At 42.3% G+C, this 10060-nt stretch overlaps 1 protein-coding gene across 2 annotated transcripts in view; it reads right to left on the bottom strand.

Annotated features, from left to right (window-relative positions):
• Positions 1 to 4123, bottom strand: part of gpd1c (glycerol-3-phosphate dehydrogenase 1c) — a 4656-nt gene extending 533 nt beyond the window's left edge. The window contains exons 1-7 of one of the 2 annotated variants that reach the window (XM_030789157.1): positions 4083 to 4123; positions 3635 to 3812; positions 3109 to 3180; positions 2592 to 2730; positions 2295 to 2407; positions 461 to 694; positions 1 to 66 (exon numbers count right to left, since the gene is read on the bottom strand). The exon at positions 1 to 66 is cut by the window's left edge and continues 41 nt beyond it. In XM_030789157.1, coding sequence (XP_030645017.1) covers positions 1 to 66; positions 461 to 694; positions 2295 to 2407; positions 2592 to 2730; positions 3109 to 3180; positions 3635 to 3812; positions 4083 to 4123 — 843 coding nt within the window. Of the gene's footprint in view, positions 67 to 460; positions 695 to 2294; positions 2408 to 2591; positions 2731 to 3108; positions 3250 to 3634; positions 3813 to 4082 lie in introns of both variants that reach the window. The other variant, XM_030789156.1, reaches the window with a different exon arrangement.
• Positions 4124 to 10060: the final 5937 nt, after the last annotated feature.

Genomic DNA, 10060 nt, shown 5'->3' on the forward strand with positions numbered 1-10060 from the left:
AGCCGCCGTCTGGGGCCCCTGCAACTTCTGTCCATTCAGCATCTCAGCCTCCAACTCTGCTATAGACTAAACCCACAACAAACTGTAGTTTCTATTACCACACCATGTCCCACTACAGTACACCAATTCAACATCATACTACATTATATCTTTACCTTTATCTATACTTCCATATCCGCATAACATATATTCCAGTATACCCATATACAGGACATAGACTAGACACAATATTGAAATTAAGAACTACACTGCTGCAGTGGCAGAATTCGACCAGATGAGGGTGTCAATGAGCAGAGTGATTAAAATGCTGGTCAGAAAGATCCAGTTTAAAACTGAATAAATCTACACTTGCCATTTACATGCAAGTGTTTTCCAGTCTGTACACTGCCATGGAGACAGGGTAAAGTAGCTAGTCAGAAACACTAAAGACCGGTTTAAACGAACTTAAATTTTCATCTACCTTTGAGGATGTGGCAAAGGCTTCAGCCACTTTGCGGTTTCGGCCGCCGTAGCAGGTAGTGATGAGGTCAGCAACCCCACAGCTCTCCAGGAATGTGACGGAGCTGACGGGCCCCTTACAGAACAGTTTACAGAATGCCACCATCTCCATCAGGCCCAGACGAATCACAGCCGCCTTTGTATTATCACCAAAACCCAGCCCGTCACAAAAGCCTGCGCCCACGGCAACAATGTTCTACAGAGAGAAAATGTTCTGTTCTACTGTTATGTATTTCAGTATATAATATAATTACAGTAATTACAGTAATACTACAACAATATTTTCCCATTCAAAAGTCCTTTTGGGTCCTTAAAACAGTCACTGAATTGTTTCCATCAGTCTCCCATTTACACAATAACCCTACACCACTATAGACCATATCACACTATATAACTACTATATCACAGTATATTGCTGTACCATATAGGTACTAATATCCTGTATAACTACATCAAACTACTATATATAATATACTATATAACTACACTATAATACAGTGTATAAATACACCGTATCACAGTATATAACTACACTATATCGCAATTTATAACTATACCGTATCACAGTTTATAACTACACCATATCACAGTTTATGACTACACTATAATACAGTATATCACTACACCGTATCACAGTTTATAACTACACCATATCACAGTGTATTACTACACCGTATCATAGTATATAACTACACTACATCACAGTAAATACTTACACTATAATACAGTTTATAACTACACCGTATCACAGTTTATAACTACACCGTATCATAGTATATAACTACACCATATCACAGTATATAACTACACTATAATACATTTTATAACTACACCATATCACAGTTTATGACTACACTATAATACAGTATATCACTACACCATATCACAGTATATAACTACACCATATCACAGTTTATGACTACACCGTATCACAGTTTATAACTACACCATATCATAGTATACAACTACACTATATCACAGTGTATGACTACACCGCATCACAGTAAATACCTATACTATAATACAGTTTAAAACTACACCGTGTCACAGTTTATGACTACACCGTATCACAGTATATAACTACACCGTATCACAGTTTATAACTACACTGTATCATAGTATATAACTGCACCGTATCATAGTATATAACTACACTGTATCACAGTATATAACTACACTGTATCACAATTTATAACTACACTGTATCACAGTATATAACTGCACCGTATCATAGTATATAACTACACCGTGTCACAGTATATAACTACACTGTATCACAGTTTATAACTACACCATATCACAGTATATAACTACACCGTATCATAGTATATAACTACACCATATCACAGTATATAACTACACCGTATCACAGTTTATAACTACACCGTATCATAGTATATAACTACACCATATCACAGTAAATACCTACACTATAATACAGTTTATAACTACACCGTAACACAGTTTATGACTACACCGTATCACAGTTTATAACTACACCGTATCATAGTATATAACTACACCATATCACAGTTTATAACTACACCGTATCACAGTTTATAACTACACCGTATCACAGTTTATAACTACACCGTATCATAGTATATAACTACACCATATCACATCACAGTTTATAACTACACCATATCCCAGTATATAACTACACTATATCACAGTTTATAACTACACCATATCCCAGTGTACTACCAAGCTATACTAACATGCGGACTAAACTGGTATAACAGATCAGAATATAATGTGTTTAATCAGTGGTGAGTCTGTACTCATTCAAATACCTTCAGAGCTCCACACAGCTCTACGGTGTTACTGTCCTTCACCACAGTGATGCGGAAGTTTGGAGTTTGCAGAAGCTCCTTAAAAATCTGACCATGGTCTTCATTTGTAGCTCCTGTTTTCCATCATTCATAAAGAGAAATGGAAATTTGGAGGAGAAAACACATCCCATTATTGCTGAGGCCTGCTTACAGTGAGAATCGTACCTGAGTGTGTTTTGGAGAAAGGTGCTGAGAGAGGAAGCACAGATTGAGAAGTTGTGTGTGTGTGTGTGTGTGTGTGTGTGTGTGTGTTTTTACCAATGGTGGTCTCACAAAACTTTTCATCAGCAACTTCACTGGCAATATTGGCTCCCATCAACACACTCACTTCAATGTTCAGCTTCTCTCTGATGATATCAGAGATCAGCTTCAAGCCCTCTGGTCCTTCATCAATACCCTGCAGACAGAGCCAGTCAGTCAGACCACGAAACTCGTCCCTCTCAACACAGACCTTCTCTCTCACTGCCCAGCAGAACACAGTTACTGCATGGCTATGCTCTCCTTTGATTTCTTCTCTTCTTATTTACCTCTATTTTCAATAATAATTCTATTATATAGTGTGTTTGTGCAATCACGGAGAATTTACATTTACATGTCGATGTTTACTGTATTATTTTTATTTAAAAGCTTTTTCATGGCCTTGTTGCAGTACAGGCTGTTGCCAGTTTGGAGGAATTCGCTCAGGCCTCATAGAACAGATCCACGGGTACCTGCCATGGCAGTGCTTAGTGCCACACTCAATTCTGCTCCCAGAATTTCAGCAAGTGCGTATTACTTTAATTAGGGAGATTCCAATGGCTCCTCCTTTAATGTGAGGCTTCATCTGATCACACAGTCTTCCAATGAACTGATGAGGAATGACAAAGATCAGGAGATCTGCTCCCGTCACAGCCGCGGTTATGTCTGGAACAGCGACCTGTTTTAAAAGTGTTACAGTTCAGACAAAGAATAACTGTAAGGGCGACCATACTGCCTCGCCTGTTTTGGCTATGGTAGGCCTACCACATGGTAAATGCTGAAATGATTTGTTTGACATTAATACCTTTAAAGCAATAGCCTAATGCAGGTCTGGACCCTAAGGACAGGTTTCTTTTGGTTACACAGCCCTGCTTCAGAACGTTTGACTGAGGTCTGACTGAGGTCAGACCTCATTTATATAATCGCTAATACATGTTGTTACCGATATCACCGGTGTGACCAGATAACAGCGACATAATCACAACAACCAGTTAGCTGATGTTCACTTCGGCAAACAACCGTACATTTTTACGATGTGACAGGAAAACACTGAATTCACTTACCACATTTCTGGGGAGTTTATGTCCAGGTAGATATTTCACATTCTCGTGTTCCGTGTTGATAATTTCGGTGAGTTTCTGACCATTAATAAACTCTTCATAAACCCACATATTCACCACTGGTTCGAATCTATTTGACGCTTTTACATTGTGTCCAATGATTTTAGAGATCGCAGACCCCCTGTCGAAAAAAAAAATGTCTTATTTAAATGTGTATATTCAATGCTATGTTTCTGACTGCCGCAGCCACTCTTTGCGGGACGGGTGATAATGCGTTGAACAACAAGACGTGGATGGATTCTCTGCTCTCTCCCTCATTACACAATTTGCCACGATCATTCATATCCACTTTTTTATCGAGTTCACGCAAAACCAAACTAAGTTTAAACACAGTCCATGTACATTTATTTCTACTGCACGTTCACCAGAGTTAACCAAAACTGTCACATACCAGTTTCCCGATCCAACGATGCATACTTTCTTTCCAGGCATTTCACACTCTAGTGGCGCTTCAAAACCGATCAAAGAAACTGACGTGTTTACTCCTACGTTCCTGTTTGTCTATGAGTGTGTGTGTGTGTGTGTGTGTGTGTTGAGAAGTTCCCGACACGCCCGTTTATCAGATCTTAGACGTTGTGGCTTGCACTGAAATCGTCCCTGTCCTGGCTGCTCTTTACTCTCAGGAAAGTTTTCTTCTTTACCGATGTCACAGTTGCAAACGGCAACGAAGCCCTGCACATTCTTTTATATGCACATAAAGCACTTCTCGTACTTTGACCAGTATATGATAGTCGGATCAGTACTTTGACCAGTATATGACAGCCTGATTATTAAAAACTTAGTGCAGAGATAACACAACAACGCAGTTAGCTTTGAATAAAAGGTTTGACAAGGGGGGGGGGGGGGGGGGGGGGGGGGGGGGGGGGGGGGGGGGGGGGGGGGTTGCTGTTGTTGTTGTTTTGCTCTGTGTTTTTTTTATCTTCTTACCTCTGTGAATGGCAGACTCGTGCAACGATATTGTCTCCCACTGAAGGGAAGATAACCCTGAAATTGAACTGTCACCGGCTGAGGAATAATTAAAACCGCCATATACAGATTTGATTTGACTTATGGGCATCTGACGATCTGAACAGACAAAAGTTCCTTTAAGCAGCCACAGTAGGGGTGTGTGTGTGTGTGTGTGTGTGTGTGTGTAGGCTCACGTTTGGGCATGTTCAGGGAAAAACTGGTATGCACAGTGTAGACATCAGGGGCACACCTACAGGGTGCGGCAGAGAGAGAGAGAGAGAGAGAGAGTCTGTGTGTATCTGTGTGTGTGTAAGAGGAGGAGAAAAACAGAAGTCCCAGTGAATGTTTCTGACTCTCCCTCTGCACAGAACAAATCACATAAGTCTATATTTCCTGATATAAAACACTGCCTGTCTTGGAAGTTGCTTTATGCAGTTGTTAAGTTCTTTTATTCAAGATGAACTCCAAAATGAATGCATGTAGCTTGTAGAAGAATGCTTTGTGGATAAAAACAGGCAAGCACAAAAATAAATAAGACAATTTAGGAAGGGTAACTGTTACGTCCCCGGTGTAGTATAGTGTCTAGGGGTATGTAGAGGGGACGTAGCAGGAGGGAAACCCACCACCTGTGATGCTTTGGGACGGTGTGATGGGGGGAGGAAAGACACGGACACGGGGAATCAATGTGTAAAAAGTGCACGATATATTGGAATATTTACAAAGTGATATTTACAAAATGTGTACAAGTGTATTTACAAACACACACAAAAACACACGAAGATGGGAGAGGACGACAGACGGTGCCAAAGGAAAGAAGCTAGCAAAACAAAAACCACCCTAAATACCTACACCAATAACACACACTGAACCACAAAACAAAAACCACCCTAAATACCTACACCAATAACACACACTGTACTACAAAACAAAAACCAACCTAAATACCTACACCAATAACACACACTGAACTAGCAAAACAAAAACCACCCTAAATACCTACGCCAATAACACACACTGAACTACAAAACAAAAACCACCCTAAATACCTACACCAATAACACACTGTACTACAAAACAAAAACCACCCTAAATACCTACGCCGAAAAACACACACTGAACTACAAAACAAAAACCATCCTAAATACCTGCACCAGTAACACACACTGAACTGCAAAACAAAAACCACCCTAAATACCTGCACCAGTAACACACACTGAACTACAAAACAAAAACCACCCTAAATACCTATATCAATAACACACACTAGACTACAAAACAAAATCCACCCTAAATACCTACACCAATAACACACACTGAACTACAAAACAAAAACCACCCTAAATACCTACACCAGTAACACACACTGCACTACAAAACAAAAACCACCCTAAATACCTACACCAATAACACACACTGAACTACAAAACAAAAACCACCCTAAATACCTACACCAGTAACACACACTGAACTACAAAACAAAAACCACCCTAAATACCTTCACCGAAAAACACACACTGAACTGCAAAACAAAAACCACCCTAAATACCTGCACCAGTAACACACACTGAACTGCAAAACAAAAACCACCCTAAATACCTACACCAATAACACACACTGAACTACAAAACAAAAACCACCCTAAATACCTGCACCAGTAACACACACTGAACTACAAAGCAAAAACCACCCTAAATACCTACACTGAAAATACACACTGAACTGCAAAACAAAAACCACCCTAAATACCTACACCAATAACACACACTGAACTACAAAACAAAAACCACCCTAAATACCTGCACCAGTAACACACACTGAACTACAAAACAAAAACCACCCTAAATACCTACACCAATAACACACACTGAACTGCAAAACAAAAACCACCCTAAATACCTACACCAATAACACACACTGTACTACAAAACAAAAACCACCCTAAATACCTACACCAGTAACACACTGAATTACAAAGCAAAAACCACCCTAAATACCTACACCAAAACACACACTGAACTACAGAACAAAAAGGTGGCAGAGCCAAAGGAAACATAACTACACTAGTTATCTAATAAGAAAACATACACGAGTCGCACCCGCCTCAAGCATATCCCTATTCACAGTGAACACTACCGCGGGGATCCCCTACCTTACCTGTCCTTCTCCCCGCGATAACCAAAACACCAGAGCCAATGCGCAATCCACAGACAAAGTCAGTAAACGAAAATTCAGAGTCGTACACAGAATGGCAAGTTTGTAAGAAAAGAGAAAAATACGAAAGCACAGAGTCAACAACGAGATCGAAATCTAAAGACAGTTACAATCAGGCATGTTTCAATCTTGCTGCTCCGCCACTGGTTGGCCAAACCGAAAAGGGCACTCCATCCCTGGTTGGCCAGGCTGGCACGAAGAGGCGGGACGTAACACCAGGCCAGATGGAACTGACAGCATTTCGCGCCACAGCTGGGTACCTGGGGAGAGAGAGAGAGAGAGAGAGAGAGACAAGATACAAAAATAAAACGCACACTGCGTAAACACCATACCGAAGACTACATTTGTACACAAAGACAAACCAAAAGCACAAAAACGCCAAAGGTTTAGACACGGGATAAGGTATCCGAAACACATAGTTTCACGGAGCTTATGGTCCACCACGTAAGGGCCAGAAAAACGAGCTTGCAAAGCCGAACTAGGAATCGGTTATACCAGAACCTAGCCCCAAAGAGTAGCACAGAGTAGCACAACATCATCTCTACATGCTCCATAGACTCCTGGCACTCGGGTGTCCAGGCAGACGCACGCAAAGGGCTCAGAAGACTGGTCAGAGGGGCAACTACATTAAGGTAGAGCAAAACAGGAGTAAAACAAAGCATAAGAACATTCCTCTCAACACAGTAAGCACTCGATTTACAAGGAGATGTCATCAACTCTCCAGCAGCAGACAAACACGCAGCGAGAGAAGGATTGGCACGTTGGGTTGCTATAAACTACTCACGGGTGACCGGTAGTTTAAACTCTACGTCCTTCCTCTCCTCAGACACAGAATTGTCTTTAGGACTCTTCAAAGTCAGAGGCCAGAAATGAACCAGACAGCTCGGCAGCATCTCTGTATTTACGGGACCAAGCACGAGTCGTTTCACAAGCAGAAAACACAGAAGGAAAATCACGAGCAAGCCCATCAGCCTGAGGCTGCTCCATGGGCATAGCAGTCACCTCTGGCAGAGGCAGCACCTTACCACCCGCCAGATCATTCCCCAAGATTAATGTGACCCCTTTCACCGGCAGTGAGGGTCTTACTCCTACTTTAACAAAACCATTCACAAGATCCGACTGCAAGTGAATTGTATGTAGGGGAACCCTCAGACAGCCCATCTCAATACCCTGTACCAAGACATAAGACCTAACAAATGTGTCATCGGCAAAATCCAGCGTGTCAGAGCAGATAAACGCCTGTGCAGCACTGGTATCACACAACATTGTTATGGGTTTCTGCTCCTCCGATTTACCGGACTTTGACACCAACCCTTTCAACAGACAAGGAGTGTAACTAGGGTCAGGGGTAGGTTTAACACTGACTGGGTTTTTAGAAGGCTCCAAGACCATTTTAACGAGACTCACGCTCTTTGACTGGTCCAAATGTTCCGACTGTTGTCGTTGATGTTTGCTCTTTAAACTCGGACAGTCGGCAATTACATGACCTACTCTGTGACAATACTAACATTTCCAGTCAGCTCTCGAACAGGACAACATAGTGCTAAGCTGCTTCCCGTTCGAAGCTTTGGTAGCTGGGAGTGATTTCTCATCATTCTGGGTCGGGGCACGATCGGACACAAACGCAGACTTGTGCGTCAAACTAAACTCGTCCACTTGCACAGCTGCCTGAGACAACGACTGCACTTTTTGTTTATTTAAATATAAAGCCATACACTCAGGCAAGCAATTTTTAAACTCCTCCAACAAAACTAGCTCACGAAGAGCTGCAAAATGAGTAACTTTGCTAGATGTTCACCACTTATCAAAGAGAATTCCTTTCTCTCACGCAAACTCCACAAATGTTTGACTTGATGACTTTCTATGTCGCTGCCAATAAGCCTTGGGCACCAGTTCATAGGCGCGCAATACAGCTGCCTTGACAGTGTCGTACTGCAAGCTTTCAGCCAGTGACAGCGCAGAACAGACCTCTTGTGCTTTACCCACAAACTTGCACTGCAACAACAGAGGCCAGACCTCTTTAGGCCATTACAGTGAAGCTGCAATGCGCTCAAAAGCACTGAAGTAGGAGTTGACCTCAGACTCACGGAAGGGTGGCACCAAACTAATATGCTCGCTGACATCAAAGCCAGGCAGAGCTGGTTGAGTTACTGGGGCAGAGTCCGCGGCAGGAGAGGGAGAGGCAGCAGGCGTAGACTGCGCGATGGGAGCCACAGCAATCTTCATTGCCTCTAACTCGAGCTGCCTTATTTTAATACCCTTCTCCACCTCCTACTCCATCCAGCGAACCTCTAGCCGCCAGTTAAGCTTGGAGCGCATGCTTCTTTTCTTCAGACGCGAGCTGCAGGCGCGGCAAACACACTCTCAGCCGAGGATCCAAAACACTGGATCAGGAGCCCCCACTCTCAGTCACAGTCAACACAAAGGGTCTCCCACAGCTTGTGCAGATGCACCCAGCGCGAACACACCCCGCTCTGCCAAACCTTCAAACACCGCCAGCTTAATAACTTTTTTCAAAGCCTGCCTCCCAACCACAATGCCAAAATGATCGGCCAACAATAGGAGGTCATCCTTGCGGCACGAATCCAGCCGGTCCACCGTGGGGTTCCTGAGGAACTCCTCCACACTAAATTGAGCCATTGCTCCAACGACAACACTGTCCACTATGCGCAAATGTGCAAAATGTGCAGATCCAAAAAAAAAGGAAAAACGCGCACACACAAATCCAAACAACGGATGGGGAGAAAAGAACTGGGAAAACTATCCTAGAGGAGCCCCCAATTTATGTGTAGTATGGTGTCTAGGGGTATGTAGAGGGGACGTAGCAGGAGGGAAACCCACCACCTGTGCTGGTTTGGGACACACGTAACAGTAACATTTCAACTGAATTAATCCTTGCTGGTAGACACAAAGGTAACAGTGACCAACTTGCACAGCCCTGTTTAATTATGATCAGTTGAGAAGGAAATTATTTAAAAAAAAAAAAAACAGTTTTTAAGTTTGCCTGAGATAAAGACCCCCAAATACTTAAATGCTTCCTGTGAAGGGTATGTAGTGGGCAGAGGACACAGCAGAAAGAGTTTCATTTTGTACAAAGATCTAGGAGTAAAGCAATTAAGAATGGAATAGAATAGCAGGTACAGTTGTGGATAAAACGGAATTGTACACAGGTAAATTGTCCACGTGGGATTCTTTGTTCTCAGTTATTCC

The sequence above is a fragment of the Chanos chanos genome, chromosome 12 (genome assembly GCF_902362185.1).
Source record: "Chanos chanos chromosome 12, fChaCha1.1, whole genome shotgun sequence".
In the NCBI taxonomy this organism is placed as follows: Eukaryota; Metazoa; Chordata; class Actinopteri; order Gonorynchiformes; family Chanidae; genus Chanos; species Chanos chanos.